Genomic DNA, 23,684 nt, shown 5'->3' on the forward strand with positions numbered 1-23,684 from the left:
GCGCAGCGAGCGAATTCGGATTCGAACGTTCTTGAGAACGAATGCGGTGTCCGCAGGTCTCTTCCTGTTTGAGATCGCGCCGTTGAGCGGCTAGACCTCACAGAGGACGCTGGGGAAGACGCGGCACCAGTGTGCGACCTCGGAGAGGTTGCGTTGGGAGTGATCCTCACTACCCATGAGCTCGTCGTAATCGACTTCGCCCCTCTTCGAGTTCCGAGAACAGAACATCGTTCCCTCTGGGCGGCGCCCGCGGCTCTGACGAGCTTTGAGCTTTGCTCTCTTCTTGTTGACGACTCATGGAGCGTTGACCGTGTCGACGGCGATACTCTTGGTGGTACTCTGCCACCGAAAGAGACGAAGATGCACTTGGAGCAGTTGCGAAGCGCAGTTGGGAGTCTGGGACCGACGAGGCAGGGGCGGCGCGACGCGCTGGAGACGTTGGGCCGTGGGCCGGAGTGGAAGTGCCAGGCATCAAGGATGCGAACGCGTTTGTGAGCTCGTGGAGCTGCAGAACGCAGAGGTGAGGTCTAGTGACCTCCGTCGTCTTGACAAGACGTGACCTCGCTGAGGAAAGTTCGAGAACGGAATGTTCTCATCTTAGTGAGGGAGAGTGTAACGGGGTTACATGGTGTGGAACACACAGGGGTACGAAGTACCCGGAGAGCTAACAAACTCTCAGTACATAAGTTGGAGAGTTAACAAGGTCTCTCAGTACGTTGGCTGAAAGCCACACGTTATGCATTTGATTAGGTTTAACTATGCTAGATAGTTAAAGAGATACATTTACCCCTAGGCGGCTTGGCCGCAATAATAGTAAATAAAACACTTCTGGTTTTGAATCATAAAAGTTAAGGTATTAACTTTGAGCCCTGGTCTTGGGCTGTAAGTTCCTTTGGATAAGGAACTTAGTATTAGTGACTCTTTGAGTCGAACGTCTTCCTCTGACGCTAAAGCTACGGCAGCCCCGCTGCAATTAAGGTAACCCTTATATTCCCCATACATTTGCATTTTTAAAGTTTCGCTTACTTTGACTAGACAAATTCATAAAATAATGCACAATACCACCGCTTATTAATAGTATCTTAGCAAGATGGCCCAAATATGAGCTTAAAGAAATGACGGATGTCACTTTTAAGATCCTTTGAAAAACGTGGCATGATGGATTGTTTTGCAAAGTATTCTGGTAGGTGCCTAATGGTTTGAGGTCATATACTGCATTTTTATTGGGCAGATTTTGTAAACAGATGCATGATGCCACGTTTTGCAAGTGTTGGTCGCACAGGCGTTATTTTATGCTCGATATTTAAACAGATACACGATACGCATTTGATTAGATTTAGCTATGCTAGATACATGTAGCAGGGGGGCCTTGAGTCTTAAAATAAAAAAGCTCCATTTCTTAGGACTTTTTAAAAATTCCCTGGAAAACTACTAAGGGTTGCTGGTCTTGGTACTGTGTATCAGCTGTACCCATTAACCGGTCAACCTGAACCCGTCCAATACATTCCCGCTGTGATTATGGTACGCTGTTTATGCCACCCATGATTGGACGAGTATGATGATTGGACGAGTCCAGAGTGATTGGATGACCTAGGTAGTGAGGACAGTGTAAGCCCCGATAAATCAATCACTTTCGAATCTTCCTTCTTCCGCTCAAGTGTCTTCGCTCCGGTCTCCGCACCAAGTGCGGAAGTCACTCCGTTCAGCCCCAAGCTTCGTTCCAACACCTCTACACCGCTAACAAAAACGGCCAAAAAAGGAAATCGGCAGAATTTTAAAGGGGCCCAGCCCCCCCCCCCCAAAAGATGGCTCTCCCCCCGCCACTGCTAAATAGTTCCCCCTTAGGCGGCTTGACCGCAATAAAGTAAATGAAATACTTTGGATCTGAAAGCAAAATAGTTATGTCAAGTAGTAACCCTTGAACGTAGATTTTAGCGCTGTGCTAAAGTTCCTTGACATAAAAAACTTTGTATAACGAACTCTTTGAGTCGAACGTCTTCCTCTGACGCTAATGCTATAGCAGCTTCGCTACACCATTGACATAACCCGCCATTAGCTACACATTACACAGCTAGTACGAGCGCGAATACGTAGAACTTGGACATGCATATTTTGTCGAGCGTTTTACAAACACAACCTTTCTTACAAAAGTGCTGACAGTGTACCAACGTGCTTTACCATTTTAAGATTTACTCTAAAGCTGCCAAGACAAGTGCCTTGACCCTCCACACCATTCCCCTCCTCCAATGCCGCGCCAGAAAACTTACAACACTCGTGCCGCTCACGAGCAACACGACCACAAAATGTTTGGTATGCTTGTTGACCGCGAGATCGGCTGCCATTCTGAGCTCGACAGATTTTAGTGTCAGGAAACGCTGATGAGCCGGACTATCCGTGCCCTATTATGAAGGTATGTGTCCCTGAAACGTATCCGGCGACTAACTAATTCCACATCGCATGAGATTAAACTATTTTAGAGGACCTTCAGCTCTCACATCACTCGCTATTTGAAACGTTGGAAGAGGGGACCGCTCCCCGATCACGGATGGACGTACGCTTCGTGTTGCTTAGTATGTTTGAGCAAGGCGACACATGGAAATTAAGCGCTCTTGTGCTGCGTGTATATACATAGGCCTTCATCAAAACTATCAATACCTTCTGCCGAGCACTGGCACATCATATTTACTCGTGACAAGGCCGGAGAAACGTAGATGAGGAAGCTGATGACTTCGGGGCACACGTTGCATCATTTTCCGTGTGCACTGTACGTGACAGGTGTGACATTACAGCAGGAAATCCGTGCTACAGGATATATGACCGAGTCCATGTAGAATATAATAGACTGAAGGCACACATGGCCGTAAACCCGCGCGGCTACGTCATCAATTGCAGCCGACATGAGCGTCGCAGCGCCTCGGGCATCACCATTCCTAAGAACATCGCTGAGTTCTACTTAACCATTTCCTCCACAGACGAGGGTACTCTGGCAGCCGAGTCGGCACGTGGGCAGAGCCAACCGACAAACGGTACCAGGGACGCGCGCACCTTCTCCGATGCGTCCACCCCTCGGAGCTATAGCTGACTGTGAAACGACGCCATGAGATCATATCGAGCGAAAGAGTGATCGTTAAAACTATTTTGGGCGGCTTTGTGTGGAGTATTGATGAAAAAAGTCACCGGAGCCGTGTGCATTCGCTGTGTTAACCCCAGCGATAAAAGTTAAGGTAAAAAAACGAGGACCAAAAGTTGATGACTTTGCTTGGCCTCAGTATCGGTAGATGCTCCTGTAAATATATATAAAAATGTATTCCTGTATTAGCTCTCTACTACCCAACTAGCAACACTTCGTTAAACATACGCGCAATTGCATGAGCTGTTATGCCGTAAGGTATATGGAATGACTTCCCAGAAAGTGTTTGTCCTCAAGCAGAGGACAAAAGTCGTCAAATTCGAAAGTATAATCAAATAAAATTCAATTCTAAACAAAGTGGCGTCGGGTGTCTCAGCTGTCATAGGCAATTGCGCTCGCCTCCTTACGGAATTTGACGATCTTGCATCTTATTTAGTCCTCATTTTAAGGACAAATGTTGTTGGGGTAAATGAGATTAGAAAAATCATGTAAAACATGTATTTTGAAAGGTTCTCGATTTTTAAAATACTATTCGCATTGAAAAGACCACCAACATTTTTGGCGAATATTGCTAACATAGTATTTCACTTAAAAATGTAGCCAATCAGAGTTGCCACGCCAAACGACGACCTTCAAATAGTGGGAGTCGCGCCCCTCGCAGGGTTTTTTGTTGAGGTGCGCGATCTTGAGTGACATCGTTCTACTAGACCTACGAAACGTCACGGGCGCAATGTATTTTGATAGCTGTAGGGCATCAGCCGTCACACCCGCGGCTTGACTGGCGACGCCGGCTGCGAGCGCAGTAATCTCACCAAGCAGTGCACCAGTTGAGTTGAGGGGGAACATTTTCGCGCGCGAGAGAAAGCCAGAGCAGGGAGAACACAACCCCCGCTTTTGTCATATTTTGAACACGAGGTTTTTTGAAATTTGCAAGGTTTTTAACTTCTTAAGTATGCTTTGACAGAGCTTGTCCCGCCCGCCAAAGACGTTATTTTAGCTTTTTCCCTCAGTTTTGAACGGGGCGCTTCAGCCGTCAAAAGCCCAACAAAACCTCCGCGCGCAGTAGGCACGAACGACGGGAGCGACACCAAGCAGCAGCGTAGACAAGACCCCGTCCGTCCTCTAGCGCTCTCTCTTCTCATCCCTCAGGCTTGGATCAATAGTAAACGGGGGAGAGAACGCTCGCTTACCAGGTACGCAGCTCAGCGACTCAGCCCTTTGTGTTAATTTCTCAGCGTCTTGTAACCTGCGGATCTCTTGTGTGACATGGCAGACGGAATCCTCCGCCTTATAGTGTCTTGTAGTCTTTGTGCTAGTATTTAAATCCAATCAACCACGCGCGATGGATTCCTTCGGCTTCGATTTCGCCGGCGGCGACCTGCTGGACTTGGGCTCGCTCGGCTCTTGGACTAACAGCACGCCCATGGGCAATTCGCCCAATGGCGGCAGTGGCGGCGCCCTACCTTTCAGTGTGGGTACTCCCACGGGCGTACAGAGTCTGGGAGATGACCCTTTCGCCTCCATGCCCAGCGGTGGCGACAACGACTTCAGCTTCGGCGACTCGCCCAAGCCTTCGCCTAACACGCAGAACCAGAAACCAGGAGACAACGCAGCGCCCACATCAGCGTCTTCGTCAGCGCCCACGTCCTCTGCGCCGCCTACGAGCTCGTCTGGGGACATGGCGTCGAACTACTTCGGCTCGGAGCTCGAAGCGAGTGGCGCGCCCTCGTCATCCACCACCGGAACGACATCCTCTGTCGTGACGACTGACGCGTCCACCACGTCAGATGATAAGGCCAAAAACACCGAGACAGACTCGCAGACCAAGAAGGAGTCCAGCAGTGCTCCAGCGTCGACGTCACAGTCTTCCTCAACGTCCAACGCGACGTCATCGACTACGACGAGCGCCGCGCCGTCGTCTGCGCCGCACAAGTCGGAGACTTCGAGCTCCAGTACAGCCACGTCCACTGCGTCATCTACGGCCTCTTCTGCGCCGTCTTCTGCGACAACGACGCAGTCTAGTAGCGGAGCCGCTTCTTCAGCGCCTGTAAGCAGCAACACGTCGAGTAGTAGTGCTACGACGTCCGCACCGTCCACTACGTCGTCCGCTCGACCGCATATTGGCAACCAACAACAGCAGCAACAGCAGATGCAGATGCAACAGCAGCAGCAACAGCGTCAATACGCCAACCAGATGATGATGAACCAGCAGAACGGTCAGCCGCAGCAGTTCGCTGGCCAGTCGTATCAACAGCAAATGCACGCGGGTCAAATGTCCGGTGGAGTGAGTGGAGCGCCGCCTACTAGCGCTGGTGGTCAGTACATGGGAGGCCAACCAGGACAAGCGTACCGTCCGCCGACCTCGTCCTACGAAGAAGAGTTTGCGCGCGTAAAGGCCATGATGATGCAGCATCCAGACTTGATTCCTCCACCGATGGAGGTGCTTCGTATCTCGATGAGTCAAAGCGCTGCCACACAGCAGAGTATGATGGGTGGGAATGCGTATGTGCAACGTGGCAACCCAGCGATGAACCGTGGAGGAGCTCCAGGCAACGCGGCGTATGCGCAGTATGGCAATCCGAACATGATGATGGGCAATGCTCAACAGAACGCGCAGCAGGCCGGTATGATGAACGCAGCAAGGATGCGAGCAGCTCAAATGGCACAGCAACAGGCTCAACAGCGCGCTGCGGCGGGCCGGACACCTGGTGGTAGCAACGATACGCAGACGGCATGGCAGTCGGAGAACGATCTCCCTCTACGTCGGAAGATGATCGGCAAAATGTACGTACGCAGACTGCTACAGAACGACGCGGCGTTGACTAACTTGTTCTTTTTATTGACTGGTATTGCTGTGCAGTGTTAGTTTGTTGCAGCAACGGAAACCAGACGCACCTGCCGAGTGGATCCGACGGTTGCCGGACATGGCGAGGAGACTAGAGGATTCTCTGTACCGGACAGCGAAGAACCGGGACGAGTATGGCGATTTCTCATCTCTGAAGACGCGACTGCAACATTTGGCTGTGACGATGGGTGCAAGGGCGCAGCACAAGGCTGGAGGCAACCCTCGTGGAGCAGGTTCTGGCGGTGTACCGGGTTGTGGGACGGGAAACTCCGGCAACGCGTCGATGATGGCTGGTAATGGGCCTTCTGGCATGAGTATGAACCCGGGAGCTGGCGGCATGCCGCAAGGCAACGTAGTAGGCAACATGCCATACGGCAACCGGATGACGCAGCAGCAGCTAATGCAGCAGCAACATTTGCAGATGCAGATGCAGCAGAACCCGCAGATGAGACAGCAGCTCACGCCACAGCAGCTGCAACAATTCCAGGAAGCACAACTGCAACGGCGGCAGCTTCAAATGCAACAGGCACAGCAACAAGCTCAGATGCAGCGTCAAAACTCGCTCCAACAGCAGCAGTACCAGCAGAACCAAGCTCTTCAACGTCAAAACTCGATGCGACAAATGCAGCAGCAGCAAATGCAGCAGCAGATGCAACAGCGACAGAACCCGAACTACATGCAACAGCAGCAGCAACAAGCCCAGGCTCAGGCTCAAGCTCAAGCTCGCGCACAAGCTCAAGCTCAAGCCCAGCGGAATGGCGCGGCCAATGGTGGCGCCAACCAACAACGTATGAGTGGAGATATGAGTCTTGGCGAGTCTTCGGACTTCCTGAACTTGGATCTGTCGTCGTCGCTGCTGGGATCTGATGACCTTCAAGGTGACGGCAGCTCGGGGCTCTCCGGAGGCGATGCAATGAAGAACGGAAGCAGCGACTCGGCGCACATGTCGGGCCAGAAGCGAACGCTCTCACAGTCTCAGCAGCAGATGGCCGCAGCAGCAAATGCTGCAGCTTTCAAGCGTACAAAAGTAGGAGCTGCCGGCCAGGCTGGCAGTCAGCCGGGTGCTGCCCCGAACCAGCAGCATCCGGGCGCTGCAACGTCGGGACCTCAAGCCTCCCAGCCGTCTCAGACACCGATGCAGAAGCCAGTGACAAGTACTAGTGGCTCTTCAAAGACTCCACCAATGAGTACAGTGAATGCCAAGTAAATTCTTCCCAATATGAGCGATGGTCGACAGTCAAGCAACGCCGCATTGTGGGATTTTGGGGAGCGAACGGAACACCGCGGATGCCTTGTTGGCGAAATTTGGGCCACGGGAAGTCAAGAGGGAAGTGGCAGGGCGCCCTTTATTCTCCTCCTGTGGTGCGTAGCGAAGGAAGCTGAGCTGCCCTTACGTGTTAGGGGTGGTGTCTCATCGAGCGAGTAGATGGAGTGGGGTTCCAGATTTTTTTTTCGGGAAACCTTCTCACGTTCGACGTGCATCATCAAGGACAGTGAAGCCACTTCGAGCGGTGGCGTAGGACATTGTGAGTCGAACCCCTTTGTCGGCACGGGCGCGGGGAGCCGACGAGGCTTGGGAAAATGAATCTGTAAAGTGGCGAGATTGATTCAGAGAAAGAGGAGAGAATGTCAGTTGTGTTATAATTATTTCTTGATCACTTTTGCGCATTCTGTTAGTGCACTTGGCTACATATGAAAGTCATGGTAGTGTCGGAAGCTGGAGATCGGTATGTTTCTTGCGCCAATCAAACGTCGTCTCAGGAGTTGAATTGTCTCGCTTTGTTGACTCAAGTGCCTGCAACACTGAAGACCCAACTCTAGTACGGATGTCAGTTGAAAGAGTGCTGCGTTCATCTCGATCTTACAACTTTTACGATACCTTTTTGCAGTCGAATTGTCAGCCATGTGTGCGTCGAGTAGCATCCGACGTCGGTAGGCTGTGATGAGAACGGGAAATGGGACGGTTAGATCACCGAGTTTACCAGCTTGGAGGTTCTCGAATAGACGGGCCACTGGATTGACAACGTTTGTTTCCACATGTCTAGAACGCTTTCCTTTCGGATTCGCTTTAGAAATACCCGACGAAACTTGGGACCGTGCGGGGGGTCGATGCTTTGGAGCATGCAGTGGAGGAGGAAATCTTCGAGTTCGCTCACGCTTGACTCGTTCTGGGTAAAATAAATTCAGGAAAGCGTCGAAAGTGACACTACCAGTGCCATTGACATCCACCTCCTCGATCAAACGCTGCACATCGTCTCGACTGGCTGCTAGTCCGACTGACACGAGAGGATCCTCCAGTTCGTCCAGCCCGACTTCACCAGATCCGTCAGCGTCAAGTGAGTCAAACCAACGCCGCATTAGAGCTAATTGTTCACGAGTTGTCTTGAGGTTGCTGTTCCTGCCGTGCTTATCTAGCCACCGATGCTGGAACCAGCGCAGCTCCTCCAGATTCGTCATCAAAGTTTTCGCACCAGCATGTGTACTTTTTACCACTGCTTCGTTATTTGTTGCAGGTTTAGTAGTAGCAGCGTCTTGTCGAGGACCCAAGGCCTGCTGCGTTGGACTTGAGCCCTGGGGCTCGTCAGTAGAAACTTTTGCATTGTTTGTAGATTCAGGAGAATCGTCATTAGCTAGCGATTTAAATTTTGAGACAGGTGACTCAGAATCACCCGTAGACTCTACTGTCTTCGGAGCTGACGGTTGCAATGGACCCAACAGATCATAACGTAGTTGCCCGCGAAACCGAGAAGGTGGCTACTAACAGCATCCAGTTTTAGTCAAATTTTATGACGATTTCAAAAAATGCACTTACCCTACGAGGAATCAGAGTAAAAGTCTCAATTGCTCGAGTGCTCTTCCACGCCGAGCGATGCAACGTGGGATCCGTCGCAGATGCAAATGGTAGCACCTTCGGTTGTGTTGGCGCTTTACTGAAGAACTTCGGTGATGTCATGGCGAGAAGAAGATCGAGGCTATAAATGGCTACATCATTGCAACTTTCCAATGTTTAGTGTACGACACACTTTTTTTCCTCTGCCAGTCGATAATTATGGAGCTTGTGGAAGTCGTTGCCTCCGATGAAGTCGATCCGGAGGTGCTGGAGGCGCAGCAACTTTTCGTGGCGCTAGAATTCCCCGCCCGGTTCGGTTCCAAGGTCATGAAGCATCTCTCCTCCAATTTTCAGCCTCTAACGGAGCTTGGATTTGCGCACCTTAAGCGTTTAAAGAAGCATCCGGAAGCTCCGAAAATGCTCGTGGCACTAGTTTGTCCCCTAAAATCCAATGATCTAGCGTCTGTAACGTCCTCACAAGAGCTGCATCAATTGGAAAAAATATTTGAAGCTAAATTCACGACTGCGGAGGCTCTGAAGCTTGCACCGCGCACTCGCGAGCTGTTCGAGAAGCATACAAGATGTTGGCCTCTAATTTTCCACGCCAGCGTTGAAGAAGCTGCAGCGTTGCCTCCAATCGAAAAGGAGGAAAAGGAAAAGATGGAGAAACATCTTAGAACGGCAATCCAAATTGGAAAGCAACTGAAGAAGGAGAGACAGAAAACGTTGAGCTGTGCATGGGGCTGTGCTATCGTGGACCCCGAGCTGGACGCGCAAGTTGTCGCGTCGGAAGTGCATGGTGACATGCAAGTGAAATACAAATACGAGACGCTGTATCACCCCGTTATGGTGGCAGTCGACGGTGTTGCAGAGCGTGACCAACGACGAGAAGCTGAGGACGATGAAGAGACGGCACGCAAGAAGCAGAAGTGTGTAGAAGCAGTAAACTCAGAGGTGGCGGTAGACGAAATCTTGGCTGACAAGAAGCAGGGCGAGTCGTACCTGTGCACTGGATATGACGTATATCTAGACCGAGAGCCGTGTGCTATGTGTGCGATGGCGTTGGTGCACAGTCGAGCTCGACGTGTGTTATTTGATCGCGCGAATCCTAGCGACGGCGTTCTCATGAGCTCCTTCAAGTTGCATACCATCAAGTCGTTGAACCACCACTACCGTGTTTTCCAGTTGGCTCTTACCTCTGACGAGGAGACAGAGTAGGTAAGAGATTAGAGTTGTTTGTATTAAATACACGATGAGAGCGATGTGTCAGAGAACGAGATCAGAAAAGATAGAGCGTACACTAAGAGCTAGCGATAAAGGAACTATAGTCTTTCACAAGTCTAGGCTCCAAAGTCCTTGCCCATGGCTTCGAGTCTTGGTACGAGTTCGTTAAACGTTGGACGTTGGTCCTGTTTTTTGGTCCAGCATTCTTCTAACAAGCGGGCAAACGGTGCCGGCGTTCCATCCGGCACACTCGGGCGCAGATTCCCACCCGCGACACCGTTCATAATATCACTAGATCCCAGATCTGGGTAGGGTTCTCCCCAAGCTAGAGCTTCCCACACAATGATGGAGAAGCTGTAGACGTCGCACGGAGTGCCATACTTCTCTCCACGCAGCACTTCAGGCGCCACCCACAGCGGACTACCACAGATCGACATGGTCTTACCGACATCACGGAACTTCGAGAGCCCAAAGTCTGCAATTTTTGTACGCATCCGGTCGTCCAAAAGGATGTTCTGGGACTTGAGATCGCGATGAATCACGATCGGATTGTGGTTGTGCAGGTACGCCAACCCTTTAGCCATATCAAACGCCACACTGTAAGCCAGACGCAATTGTCGAGCTGGTTCAGGACGTGGCATCTTGTGGTAGATATCGAAGAAGCTTCCGTTTGCAAGCAGCTCGGTGACAAGTAGCAGCGTCGGTGGCTTGGAGCAGGAGCCCATGAACAGCACAATATTCGGATGATGTAAGCCTTTCATGATGCTGCATTCCTTCTCAAATTCGACCAACGTGTTCTTAGGTACACCACTCACATGAAGCTTTTTAATAGCGACTGGGGTACCGAAGTAGCTGCCCTTGTACACGACACCGAAGACGCCACGTCCGATAGCCGAATCCACTACCAAATCCTCCTCTCGGATAGACAACCCGTCATCGTCTGCAGGTGCATTCATAGCACTAACGATCTTCCGGTCAGGGTAGATGATATGATCCTCCCACTTCTCGTCACCGCAATGTTTGGTTAGAATGGACTGTAAAGTTGAAATGATGACGGAGAAGGATGGTCGAGCATAGAGCTCTGCACTCCAGCAACGTGTCATAAGGCTGTAGAGATCCTGCATAGCATCTCCTGGTGGCAACTCCAGTGGGTGGAAGTCAATAGGACGCTTCCCAGCTTGTACCACGAAGGGAACAGCGTCTACCGAGATGGAATTGTACGGTACGGAGCTACTCAATGCCTCGAAGATGATCACGCCAAAGCTGTACACATCTGTCTTCTCTGTGTGTTCCTCACCTTTGAACACTTCAGGTGCAATCCATACACTCGAGCCGATGAATACGCGAGAGCCATTGGGCTTGTTCCCAGCATTGGTACTCGCACTCATACTCGCGTCGTTGCGATCTTCACGGAAAGCTTTGAGTTTGGACAAACCAAAGTCCGACACTTTGCATCTCCAGTCTGCATCAATAAGCAAGTTCACGCTCTTAAGGTCTCGGTGCAGGATAGGCGGTTTACTCGAGTGCAAGAAGTGCATTCCACGACTCGAGTCGACCATCATACGAAGCAACAAAGACCAATCGATCTTAACATCATCATTGTGGATGACGCTGTACACACTCCCTTTGGGGCAGAGTTCCATGACCAACCCCACGAATTCCGGGTGAACCATGACACCCATGAACATGACGACGTTCGGGTGACGCAGTTGAGCCATGACGCTGGCTTCCGAGCCAAAACTTGTCACAATGGACTTGGTATCACCTTGCAACGTGATCTTCTTCACAGCCACACGAGTCTCTTTCCAAGTGGCTGCATACACACAACCAAAGGTGCCTTCACCCAGTTCTTCCTTCACTAGTACGTCCTTGGGGTCGATGTGGCAATTCGCACTCAGAATACCACCAGCGTCGGATCTGTTGTCTGGTGATTGATCCGCTGCACCACCACTGAACCAGCCCGTCATCTCCATAGTCATTTGCACCATAACGTTCTCCTGAGCTAGTCGTTCAGTCAGCACGAAGTCACGACGTTCTTCGTACTCCCAGTTCCACGACAAGAAGCAGAGTAGGATCGAATAGAGGATGATAGCAGCACTCACCGTTCCTGGAGCACTCAGCTGTTCAGTGGACGTCTTACTAGCGAAACGTACCCACGCTAGGATCAGGAAGAATAGACTGGAGCACACCAGTACTGTCGTGGACTTAAGAAAGGTTAACCCCGTCGAACTCGTGATACCCAGCGAGAAGATGAACTGCACCCAAATGTTACGTTCGCTCACCATAGTTCCAGCAGCCGTGGTGTCTAGCAACGCACTAATCTGTCCGACGAGGCAGACTAGAGTTAGCCATCGCATGTGGGTCATGAAGAAGTGCTGAAAGAAGCACACGAGTAAACCCATCAAGGTTACAACCCCGGGAAACACCATAACCAGGGGTAGCTGGGTCCACTTGGTGCCGTCTTCCGCGTTGGCCTTGAAGCTCACTTGCATAATAACCAGTAGCGGGATGAAGAACGCGGTAAACCCTGCTCCAAATTTGAGTCGGGTCTGGTATTTCACACATCGCGCCAGTGTGAAGCGTTGCTCCATTTCTGCATTGGAAAACTCCAGCGACACGAAGGAGATGCCAATATCTTCCTGACGACTTGGAGTCCCACCGTTCCTGCTTCCCCGCGGACGGAAGATGTGGTTGAGCTTGAGGTCGTGCATACTGGCGCCCATAATGTGCAGTCGAGTCCCCTTTTGAGGCGACACCGGTGCACTGCTCACCCCATTAGGCGTTTTCGGAGCATACACAGGAGACTCGTTTTTGCTGTGCTGGTTCGTGCCACTACGGCCACTGCTACGAACCATCTCGGTGACTTTACCTGACGCATCCTTGGGGATCACTTTCGCCATGGACACCCGCGAGGGCGTGTCTGTCATTCTGGTGTGCCCCGTTTGGAAAAGCGGGAATGGGATCATCCCGACTTGCAGCGGCGGTTGCGCTTATTTTGGGGCACGGTCTCAAGCCACGAGCTATCTGTGTACGTCGAGCTGTGACTTTCCACTGTGTACTCGGCAGCCGAAACGACTTGCAGGAGCTGCCAGCAACTTGCAAACTGGATGCGCAAGGTGTCACCATCGGGAGGCCACTAAGAATAGCGGGTCATTAGACTCGATTCTCGTCCTCACACCTTGGGACTCTGCTTCGCTAAAGCCATTTAAAGGATCTACCAGGAAAATTTATCTCTATTACGATGAAGGTGCTGTGGGTTTAATGACCTCAGTTGGTGTATCGATAGGATCCAACGTGAAGTTGCCAAGAGCTCCTCGACGGAATTCTGCTAGTAAGAACTGCGCTGCCAGACGGTCTTGAACGTCCGGTTCTTTTCCCAATGCACCGCAACGTTTGTACACGAGCTTGAAGAGATCACCGATGTTGTCTGTTGGTCCTGGAAGCTTCAGCGTGTCCACATACCGTGTCGACTTCATTTGGTTGAGCAAGAACAACATGTAGTCTGCAATCAACTCAGTGCCTACTACGTCGTCCTTGATAGCTCCAGTCAGTGCCAGTCTCATACCCGTCTCCGATGACGGAATATTGGGCAGCATGACACCAGGCGTGTCCACCACATACACCGCCGGCTTGTCGTTCACCTAGAGCCATCAAACCATAACAACGTGCACATGAGTCGATAACCTTTAACCCGCTCTTAACCTTTATGTCACTACACACCTTGATGATGTCGTTGCGAACGGTGACTCCGGGTGTCGGCCCCACTGTCGCTCTGCTTCGACCTTTGGCCAGTTTTCCAGAGTTCGAGAGCCGCCGAAACTCGTTGATAAGCGAGCTCTTGCCCACATTTGGGATACCGACCACCATGACCATAGATCCCGCTGTACTCTTGAACTGCGCTTGGCTGTGCTTGTTGCACCATTGCAAGATGGCTTGAAGCCGTTTGCCTTTGGTCACGGACGTGAAGAGGCAGTCAGTGGCCTCTCCAAGCTGATTTTTGCACTGTTTTTCAACTCGTTGCTGCATATTTGAGTTGGCCAAGTCGCTTTTATTGAAAACTACGAGTCGGGGCTTGGACTTGCCGAACGCTTCTTCCAGGACGGGGTTGGCTGAGCTCCACGGGATTCGAGCGTCGCGAACCTCGATCAGCACGTCCACAGCGTCCATCTGCGCCACCATTTGACGCCTGGCAAGAGCCATGTGGCCCGGGAACCAGTTTACCTTGGCAGGATACAGGAACTTGGACCGGAACGCACTCATCTTGACGCAGAACCGACAGGACTCAATGCAGGCCAAGCTCACTCGATAAAAGTGCACCACAGAAGAAGAATGCATGTGATTGGATGAAACAACTTAGAAATGGAATATGGATTGGTGGAAAATACGAATGTAAATATAAGCTTGCTTCAACTTTCGTTTGTGAAGATGTCGGGGCTAGAGGCGAAGGTGAAAGGCTTTCCCACGACAAAGAAGAGGTCTCCAGGCTCGACCTGGAGGTCCATGGGAGGGTTAATGAAGACACAAGGGTGGGGAAGCACCACGCCACGTTCTGGGCGCCACAACCCGATAACCATGCAGCTTGCCTAAACAAGAACACGACAAGAATTGTCAGTAATCTTCACATAAGTTATCTACACAGCACGAACCATGTCGAGAAACTTTCGAAAGCATGCACCATAATTTAGGGCCACAAGCTCATCGGGCGCTTCGACCTGGAAAAGGCGGCGCTCCCTTCAACAACAATATCAATATCCAATCGCTCCTCTACAATTGAAAACAAAAAAGCGTACTCGACGTCGTTGATGCTGCCGTTAATGAGGATATGAAGAAACTGTGTGATCCATGGTTTCCTGTAACATTCGCTCATAAGAGAGTCGAGCATTGAGTTCATGAACACTCGACCCGAGGCGATGAACTCTTCCAACACAAAGGAAGCGTCGGTATTACCGTCCCCTTCGTCGAGAGAGGACCAGAACGAATCACGTCGAGCCACAGACGACACGCTGTCTCGACGAGGTGAACGGTACGATATATTGCGGACTACCAATGCTGGTAGCCCAAAGGCAGAGCTCGTCCGCCTCTCATTGGCCAACGAACTCAGTAGCTTAACATTCGAGGATTTGTCCAGTTCGACCACGAGATTTGGCATCCTTGTGCGCTGACTGATCTCCACAATGTACCGCACAATAGTAATTGCGTCAGCATCCACCATATTCGGGTCGGAATACTGTACTTCCGACGATTGTGTGAGAATCAAAACCGATATTGCAAAGCGAATATTGGTTTTCTTGAGATCGCCAAAGTTTACAGGAGATCCTTGTACAAAGTACACATCACAAAAACCACGTAGACGCTCAAATTCGCGCTCATCCAGACACGCCGACGCCAGGAAAACTACAGCTGGAGACGGAGTATTGTCGTCCGGCATAGGTGCCTCTCGAATGGTTTTGATAAAATGATAAGTGTCGGATGGGAAACCACAGACTACAATATGGTCGGAGACATCGTCCGGTACACCAAGCGCTGCAAAGCGCTCATACTCCGACATTTCCCCCATTAACCGTTCCTGCGAGCTCGTGTTAAGCCCATTGGAATTTTCAGCCAACCCCATCGCCGCTTCCAGGTCGTAGTCGTCAGCGACCGTGTACATGTTGATGATACTCTCGCGGATCTGCTCGATCTCGTTCCCCAACGCAGGTTTAATTTTCTTCATCTCATTTAAATTAGTAGCCGACGTCGACTTGCCTTTGCGACGCATACCTTTGCGGTACGATAGAATCTGCTCCGGTGGGATCTTCATGACACCTTCGACGGCACTGAGGCCTTTGGCAATTGCATACACCTTACAGCAAAGATTCGGATCGGGAGTGGCTCCCAGTTTATAGTCCATGTCCATGAAGCGCACTCCGTCGTCGGTAAGCATCGCGAGAGGAATTATCGAGGCTTTGTCGTACAGGAAGCGAATGAGATCACCAAATGTAAGACTCGAGAATGTTCGGGGGATATCAACAAGGAAGATACCGTGCATATACCCATGAAGATACTGACTCTGCCACTGCAACGAGGAATGATGGCTGTCCAAGTCGCTGTTGCATTGGGCAAGCAAGTTGAGGAGAAGCGTAGGCAGTCCATTCACTTGGCAACTTCTCCCTAGAATCGAGAACTTGAGCATCCCCACAACTACCACATCACTAGCGCCCATTTTAAGCAACGTCGCTGCATTGCGAGAGTTAATTATCTGCGCGTAAATCGGACATGTCGGGTTTCCACGACGCAGCGCAATCGTGATAAGCGCACAGCATTGATCCGCATACTGTGGACGTGAAGACTGTCGGTTCACTAGGACGTAGCAAGCACTCGCATCGCACAGAACAGCTCGCGTTAAATCCTCATCCAGCATCGGAGAGCCCACAATGTACTGGGCTTTACTATCGTAAGCATGTAGCACCTTGTTGATCTCCGGTGTGGGTGGAGCAGCGTTGAGAATGACAACTCGTTCGTTCCAGTTGAGATTGCTGGGGTGGAAAAACTCACCGAAGAACACCGAGAGCGAGTCGGCATTGACAAACCCAGTGAGGATCACATGAGGGTGTAGCTTGGCTTCCGAATAGGCAGACGAATAATCGGTATGCGAAGTGATCGTGGCTTGAATACCGTTCACTTGAATGGGTACTACAATGAACGTGAAGAGGATGACGAAGGCGACCACGAACTTGCCACTCATGGACACGGGGGCGATATCACCATAACCCAAAGTCGAAATACTGACCACCACAAAGTAGAGTAAATTCGGGAACGACAAGTCGCGACATTTGCATACTTTCGGCTCTCCGTCACATTCTTGGAGACAAGCCTCGGTAGCTTGCACCACGCCGGCTGTAGTGAAGACGATCGAGACAATGGTGAGCATCGCAGCCACAGCTTGTTGCTGAAGAGACGATGTCGCGAATTGCACAAGTCGGAAAATACGAATGAAACGTAAGGGACGCAACATTCGCGAAACTTGAGGAAGGGCGTCGGTGTAGTCGATGCTGGGAGTGTGCGTGGTGATGAGATCAAACCATGACGGCAACACAACTGCAAATTCGACTAGCGGAAAGAAACTCACGATGTATTCGAGGCGATCGAACGCCGCATACGCGTGCACGACATACCTGAACCAAGATTAATGAGAGATGTATTGCAGAATAGCGATATAAGCACAGACTTACTCGAGCGTGAACACCAGATTAATGCTGAAATCGACCTCTGGTGACGGCGTATATCAATTAGTTGAAAACACACTGTATTCTTTTACTCATAACTTTGTACCTTGCATCCAAGAATCGAGTCCAATTCGAAGTCCTGTCCAGTTAAGACTAACGTGGAATAGAGCCTGGAAAGTACTCAAAATGGCCATTGTAGCACTGAACGTGTTGCCAGCCAACGAGCTTTCGAGGTTTCGCTGCACCCATTCACGCATGGGCTCCCCGGTAGATCGCTGGACCAGATACACGCGAGGTTTCCGCTTGGAGCGTGTTGCTGTCACCAGTTTACTCCGATTAGTGGCGGCATGACGAAGATGCTTCGGCATCTTCCTCTTAGACCCAGGAGATGCCGGCGGCTCCGACATGGCGTACGCTCGATTGATCGGCTTAACTACTACAGCGACGGTTCAATAATCTAGAAACGGTAAGATATCGTGCAAGTTCTGTTAAAAAAAATGCAAAATATTTCTCCGTAAACTATCTAGAGTAAGACTGTGACGTTTAGACGCCATAAATCTGACCACATGAACGTGTTCGGATACACCAGTCTAGCTGTCTCCTTGACAGTATTCCCGTCTACTTCGTACACGTACACATTCGTAAGACGTGCGTGAACCAACTTGATCATCACAATTGCCAGCAGATTCTCCGTACTCACTAGAAATTTGCCATTGACGATCACGTAGCCCGAGCAGTAGACCCCATCAGGAGATGCAAACTTCATCCCTTTAAAGTAAACATAGTTGTTGTAGTCTGAAATGAGTCCGAACCGTGTCCGAAGCATCGCACCAGTTGAAAGCTCAAAGTTGGTAACAATTCCTCTTGTCGACATCGCGGCCTTCTCGCTCCCAGACGTATCCGTACTTTGGCTCGATCGAACATGGACTTTATCCGGATAGCGCCATCGATAGATCTTCCGAAGAATTGCAAGAGTCGACATTGCGACCATCAAATAAGTCGTTGGAAAGAAGGATACAATGATAAAAACTGGATCTTTCGCTGGAAACTGGAACGATGACCATAACGACATGGGAGACATGTCTGCAATCGCGGGAGTGACCTGCGCTAGACCACGTCCCCATTGCAAGTTCGAGTAGGTCGAAATCTTCTCCACAACGACTGGCGCAGTGCGTATCAAAGGCAATTGGTACCTGTGAATAAACTCAAAGAGAAAAATGGCAATTGAGGGGTCAAGCCGTTCGCGAAAGATAGCGCTTAGAAACCCCGCCATACTGAGTACGATCACCAGGATGTCAGCATGCATGATCTCTTTATGAACCAGAACCGTTTGGGATCCCGTAAGCATCGAGGCTCTAGACATTGCGTACTCGTTGACCGACCAAAAGTTGTCAAGAAAGCAGGAGACCAGCACTAGAATACCCCGCAGCACCAGGTCGGCTGTCGATATCGTTGAGAAGGGATCCCCAATCCAAACTTTGCCCGACCGAATCTTCTGATACGTCACGAGGAAGAGCACAATCAAGGAATAGATTGTCTGCAAGCCAAAGAAGAAATGAATGCAATGCACCCAGGCCCATGAATCTTGAGTTCCAGCCCGACCAATCCACTCCCAGCGTGTCAGTGCTGTCTTTGCGTTCAGCCCATCCAAGGATGAATACATTACGCGAACATTGCGCTGCGTGTCACCATTGTAAAAACCACGTTTTCGTGCCGTGACCAAATGCAGCACAGGCTGAGTATACGGATCGCGTGGAATACTGAGTAGCTCCCGATAACTATCACTCGTTACTCCCACCCGCTCATACATCTCGAAGGTCGGCACGCGCAGATACGGATACGACCGTGCTACCATATAGAACGTTTCCACTGTTTGAGCCTGCATGTCTTGCACCTTGGTGAGTATACCCACCGTCGCTGGGCCTTTCTTCCTTAACCCGCGCACCTCATACTCCTGTACATTCAGCGACATTGTGACCACGTACAAGTCGTTGGGGTCAGATTGCGAACGAACCAAGTTGAACACTCGCACCGCGGACGGGTCACCCGTGAGAATTTGCCGGAACGTACAGTCGACTACGATCAGTACGAGTTCCAGATTGTCAAGTTCGGAGGTGTTATACTTCGAGTCGTCTATCATTCCCTGGAATCTTTCGCTCAAGAACTCGAAATTGTAGATTGCGGAGTTAAAAAGAGGCACTGTGGAGCAGTTTTCGGTCGAGGTCTTCGTTTCCGACTCAAGGAACAGTGCGGAGTCTCGAGGAGTTGTGTCGCCACCTAAAATATTTTGGACTAAAGGACTGTCGCGGACAAGTCCTTCACCCATGTAACCTTGAATAAGTGATGACGGGAACACCCGTAAAGTCTCAGTAGGATTGTGTGCTCCACTCAGAACGTGTAAAGCCCACGAAGTGGCTGACATGGAGACAATAACATACTGGATAGCTGCTGCAATTGCGGCAAGTCGGCGCAGTATGTTGAACATTTGCCCTCGCATGATCGAGCGTTTGCTCTTTGTTTTGACCGTGACATATTGACTCTCACGAAGTGTCACCGACGAGTCGATTGAAGGCTTGCGCGGGCCCTTGCGGCCTGGTTCAACCTTCCCCATCAGCCTACGGTGCCTGAGGCAGCACTTGTTCGTTTTCCCAGCAGACAAGACTGGAGCTGTTCCATTTCGGGACAGACACTTGACTTTGTTCACCTGTAGTTAAATTTTGACTTCGCTCACGAGTATTATAGCTTCTTGGCGTTGGTCGTACGAAGCGCTCATAGGATACGCTCTATTAATACATGTATCTTGTAAAAATAGTTTTGCACCACTTCGTCTTTACACAATAATATGTATCTCGTGTTAGAAAGTCATTTCTAAGCTGTCATTTCGCCATGACGTCGCGAGTCAGCCTTCGGGATGCGATGCGGCGCTCACAGGAAGCTCCCGCTGCTCAGAACTCCGCTATGGCGCGGACTTTACGTCTAGCACGTCAATCCGGTAGCTTGAATCTGTCGTCCCGTGACTTTCACGTGTTCCCCAACGAAGTTTTCCGCCTTTACGACGAGCTGGACGAGGATGAGCACAGTTGGGAGTGTGCAGTACTTAAGAAGCTAGACCTGAGGTGATATTTGACACAGCACCCATCGTTTGTTATACAATTGACGCTTATCTAACGTCACTACTGACAGCTACAACGAGATCGCAGAGCTTCCGAACGAAGTAGAGACGCTCAAGTACCTTGTGAGCCTCAAGATGCGCCACAATCATCTACGTCAGCTGCCTTTGACCCTATGGAGCTTAGAGACACTCACAAGTCTCGACCTCAGCAAGTACGTCACCGTTCATCTTTTATTTGCATTATTGGGTACTAATTAAAAGACTGTATCATTTGTAGCAATGAATTGGAAGGCTGTTTACCGGAACAATTAGGCAAACTAGACAAATTGCGGGAATTGGGGCTGGAAGGCAACAAATTGACGCAACTACCGGAGTCTATTGGTGGTCTAGTTCATTTGGAGGTGCTCCGGGTCGAGAGCAATCAACTAAAAGCGCTCCCGTCGACAATCGGGAAATTAAGAAACTTGAAGACGTTGACGGCGCACTCGAATCAAATTGCAGCGCTCCCAGCATCATTTAACTCACTTACAGGGCTGCTGACGTTAGATTTGAAGAAGAATTGCTTGGCTACTACTGGTGACGCTTTTCTCGAGCTGACAGCCGTCAAGTACATTGATCTGCGTCAGAACAAGCTGGAAATATTTCCAACGCTGCCCGAGAATAACTCGTGCTTAGATCAGCTCTTCCTGGGGTTCAATTTGCTGCGTGATGTACCCCAAGAAGTTGTGCTGAGTGTTAAAGAGTCCCTGACGGTGCTGGATGTTCGAGACAACAAGCTGCAGCGATTGTCGGATGGAATTCCACAGCTGTACCGCTTGAAGACGCTCGATGTTACAAACAACGACCTGTTTGATTTACCCCCGGGCTTTGGATATCTCAAGTATCTGACTCACTTGTTGGTTGAGGGAAACCCTCTACGATCCATCCGCCGATCTATTATCTCGGCTGGAACGGAGCCACTGAAGAAATATCTGCGTACTCGCGGTAAACCACCAGTCGGAGTCGATGCCATGGAGGAAGAAGTGGACGAGTTCGCCATCCGACAGGAGGTGATAGAGCAGGACGAACCTATGGCCGAAGAACCACCGCTAGAAGACGAGTATTTGTTCCGGAACGCGGCTGCGTCAGGCAATTTGCAGCTTGTTGATATGAAACTCCAGAATTTACCATACCAGCTCCACGCAGCAGGGAAACATCGCTTTGGAGAATCTTTACTTCAGCTCAATTTGTCGAAGAACTGGCTGGTCGAGCTACCTGCTACGGCTGGCCAGCTCACGTCGTTGCAGACGCTCACGGCAGAGCAGTGCGGCTTAAAGTCCGTCCACGCTTCGATCGCGATGTTACCACGTCTGGAACATTTGCGGCTGAGTAAAAACTCGCTTACGACAGATGCTGTCACAGCGATGCTAGCGTCGGGTACTCGTGCTGGTATCTCGTCGTCTCTGAAAGAACTGGATCTACGCAACAATGTGCTGACGGATATTCCCCAGAACTTGCAGAACTTGCAAGCGATGGACACGCTTTTACTCTCATTTAACCGTATCAAGGGTTTGAATGGATTTCCATGGTCCTCCATGAGCCAGCTCTCGGTGCTCAGCATTGCACACAATCGCGTAAGTATGAATCGTGTCTATTTAATTGTGTCTAGCACTCTAAAAACCATTGTGCTTATTGCAGTTGGAGTCATGCGGAACCGTCTACCAAGCGCCAAAGTTGACGTCGCTGTCTTTAGAGAACAACGAGCTGCGTCAGGTATTAAGACCATACACTGTTTCTGCATGGGAATACTGGAACTAACACCCTTTCTTTTAACCAGATTCCAGCAGAATTTGCACTGTGTGAGAACCTCCGAGCGCTCTATCTGGGTGGAAATCCGCAGCGTGGCATTCGAGCTCACATCCTCAACAGTGGCACCGAGGCAGTGCTAAAGTATCTTCGCAATAGACTCCCTCCCGATGTCTTACCACCCACCATTGGCAAGGGATCACAGGCAGCCAAACATACAGCCACGTCGACTAGTGCGCTGTCACACCAGAACAACGAAGACCCCGTGCCCCAACGCGGTACTCCAGACTCGAAGCGTCTTCGTGTAAATGCCTCGACCTCCCCCTTCAAGCCGCTAGAAGTGCCTCCTACCAAGCAGGTCTCCGAGCCATCAGCGCCGCCCTTTGACACGCAGCCGCCCCCTACACCAACTCCAGTTACAACGCCAGCCCCACCAGCAGCCGAAGATGAAGTACTGGCCGAGTTGAACTCTAAGGTCCTCAAACTCGAGCAGCAATTGGATGACTTTGCTATCTCCGCAGCGAAGCGCTTTGCGTTAAAAAAAGACTTGGCCATGACGCGATCGCAGAAGATTCGTCACCTGCGCAAGATCGGACAAAAACCATAGATGCATCGTCAACCGAATAACATTTTTTTTGTGAGCTTCGTAGAAACAAAGACAACCAAAAAATTGACATTTTCCTTGCATAAAGTAGAATGCATTTGAGTCTGACTGAGGCTTTGGCTGTTTCGCCTACTACATGTAGTAAATGAGCTCAATACCAACAACTTAGGCTCGATCTATCCCTTCGCCTTCCGGCCATTCAAATATTCACAAAACCCTTGTCCAGTGATGTGATGGACACGGAAGACAGCTAGTTTGCTATCCTCCGTGACAAAAAACACCTTTAAGTGTTTAACATCCAACCCAGCGGGTGATGCAACAAATGCTTCCAAGCACTCCGAGAAATACTCAACGTGGAAAGGCTGCTGCGGTGCAGTCGCTAGCTGGTAAAAGCTTACAGTTAGAGTCTCCCTGCTCATCATAATGGCATCGTAGCCGCCTTCGCTCCAATATGTTGGCTCAAACCAAGTTTCGTCGTTGGGTAGATCCAGCGGAACTGCATCCAAATCTTTGACCTGCTTCGAAAGCCACGTAACATTGCACATATTATTTCCGTGATTGTCACACACTTTGACACCTTCAGCATGAAGACGTAAGAAGAATTCAACATCGATCTGCCACGTATTTGCCACTGTGTTGCCTCTTTTCCAAAGCATCTTCGTTACTTTTTCAGCCTCATCTTACTTGCAGCGCATACCGAGGAGAACAGCAGCATAGCGACTAATAATTCCGGTCGCTTTCGAGTTTTTAGAGATCAGGATTTTTTTCTATATCCGAGAAGAACATATAGCGACTCGATCCGCCAGCGTAATAATACGTTGCCTTCACCGTTGCTTCACGTCTTGATTCATTTGCCACGTCTCCACCATCATCGCTAGACAGGCAAGTGACTGCACCTAGGACTTTTATGCTGGCTAGCGTTTCGCTGGTGTCCAGCTTATAATCATTC

The 23,684-nt window shown here is 50.3% G+C and overlaps 8 protein-coding genes across 8 annotated transcripts; 3 read left to right on the forward strand and 5 right to left on the reverse strand.

The window, feature by feature from the left end:
• Positions 1–4,472: 4,472 nt before the first annotated feature.
• PITG_07314 (uncharacterized protein) lies at positions 4,473–7,565 on the forward strand (the record flags this gene model as incomplete). The annotated part of the gene is made up of 2 exons (XM_002905199.1): positions 4,473–5,914; positions 5,991–7,565. 2 exons carry the CDS (start codon positions 4,473–4,475, stop codon positions 7,180–7,182), a joined length of 2,634 nt encoding a protein of 877 aa, XP_002905245.1.
• Positions 7,566–7,674: 109 nt separating this feature from the next.
• On the reverse strand, positions 7,675–8,934 carry PITG_07315 (uncharacterized protein; the record flags this gene model as incomplete). The annotated part of the gene is made up of 3 exons (XM_002905200.1): positions 7,675–7,778; positions 7,949–8,729; positions 8,788–8,934. The coding sequence occupies 2 exons, from the start codon at positions 8,430–8,432 to the stop codon at positions 7,675–7,677; spliced, it is 588 nt and encodes a 195-aa protein (XP_002905246.1).
• Positions 8,935–9,024: 90 nt separating this feature from the next.
• Positions 9,025–9,785, forward strand: PITG_07316 (uncharacterized protein; the record flags this gene model as incomplete). Its single annotated transcript, XM_002905201.1, has 3 exons — positions 9,025–9,270; positions 9,346–9,734; positions 9,770–9,785. 3 exons carry the CDS (start codon positions 9,025–9,027, stop codon positions 9,783–9,785), a joined length of 651 nt encoding a protein of 216 aa, XP_002905247.1.
• A 360-nt stretch (positions 9,786–10,145) lies between these two features.
• PITG_07317 (protein kinase) lies at positions 10,146–12,995 on the reverse strand (the record flags this gene model as incomplete). The annotated part of the gene is made up of 1 exon (XM_002905202.1): positions 10,146–12,995. The coding sequence occupies one exon, from the start codon at positions 12,993–12,995 to the stop codon at positions 10,146–10,148; it is 2,850 nt and encodes a 949-aa protein (XP_002905248.1).
• A 270-nt stretch (positions 12,996–13,265) lies between these two features.
• On the reverse strand, positions 13,266–14,289 carry PITG_07318 (GTPase, putative; the record flags this gene model as incomplete). Its single annotated transcript, XM_002905203.1, has 2 exons — positions 13,266–13,670; positions 13,750–14,289. 2 exons carry the CDS (start codon positions 14,287–14,289, stop codon positions 13,266–13,268), a joined length of 945 nt encoding a protein of 314 aa, XP_002905249.1.
• Positions 14,290–14,435: 146 nt separating this feature from the next.
• On the reverse strand, positions 14,436–17,641 carry PITG_07319 (calcium-activated potassium channel subunit alpha-1, putative; the record flags this gene model as incomplete). The annotated part of the gene is made up of 5 exons (XM_002905204.1): positions 14,436–14,612; positions 14,676–14,760; positions 14,820–17,183; positions 17,241–17,277; positions 17,341–17,641. 5 exons carry the CDS (start codon positions 17,639–17,641, stop codon positions 14,436–14,438), a joined length of 2,964 nt encoding a protein of 987 aa, XP_002905250.1.
• A 116-nt stretch (positions 17,642–17,757) lies between these two features.
• Positions 17,758–19,878, reverse strand: PITG_07320 (uncharacterized protein; the record flags this gene model as incomplete). Its single annotated transcript, XM_002905205.1, has 1 exon — positions 17,758–19,878. The coding sequence occupies one exon, from the start codon at positions 19,843–19,845 to the stop codon at positions 17,758–17,760; it is 2,088 nt and encodes a 695-aa protein (XP_002905251.1).
• A 242-nt stretch (positions 19,879–20,120) lies between these two features.
• On the forward strand, positions 20,121–22,738 carry PITG_07321 (uncharacterized protein; the record flags this gene model as incomplete). Its single annotated transcript, XM_002905206.1, has 5 exons — positions 20,121–20,350; positions 20,418–20,558; positions 20,624–21,959; positions 22,024–22,098; positions 22,163–22,738. 5 exons carry the CDS (start codon positions 20,121–20,123, stop codon positions 22,736–22,738), a joined length of 2,358 nt encoding a protein of 785 aa, XP_002905252.1.
• Positions 22,739–23,684: the final 946 nt, after the last annotated feature.

The sequence above is a fragment of the Phytophthora infestans genome, genomic scaffold (assembly GCF_000142945.1).
Source record: "Phytophthora infestans T30-4 supercont1.10 genomic scaffold, whole genome shotgun sequence".
NCBI classification, from domain to species: domain Eukaryota; phylum Oomycota; class Peronosporomycetes; order Peronosporales; family Peronosporaceae; genus Phytophthora; species Phytophthora infestans.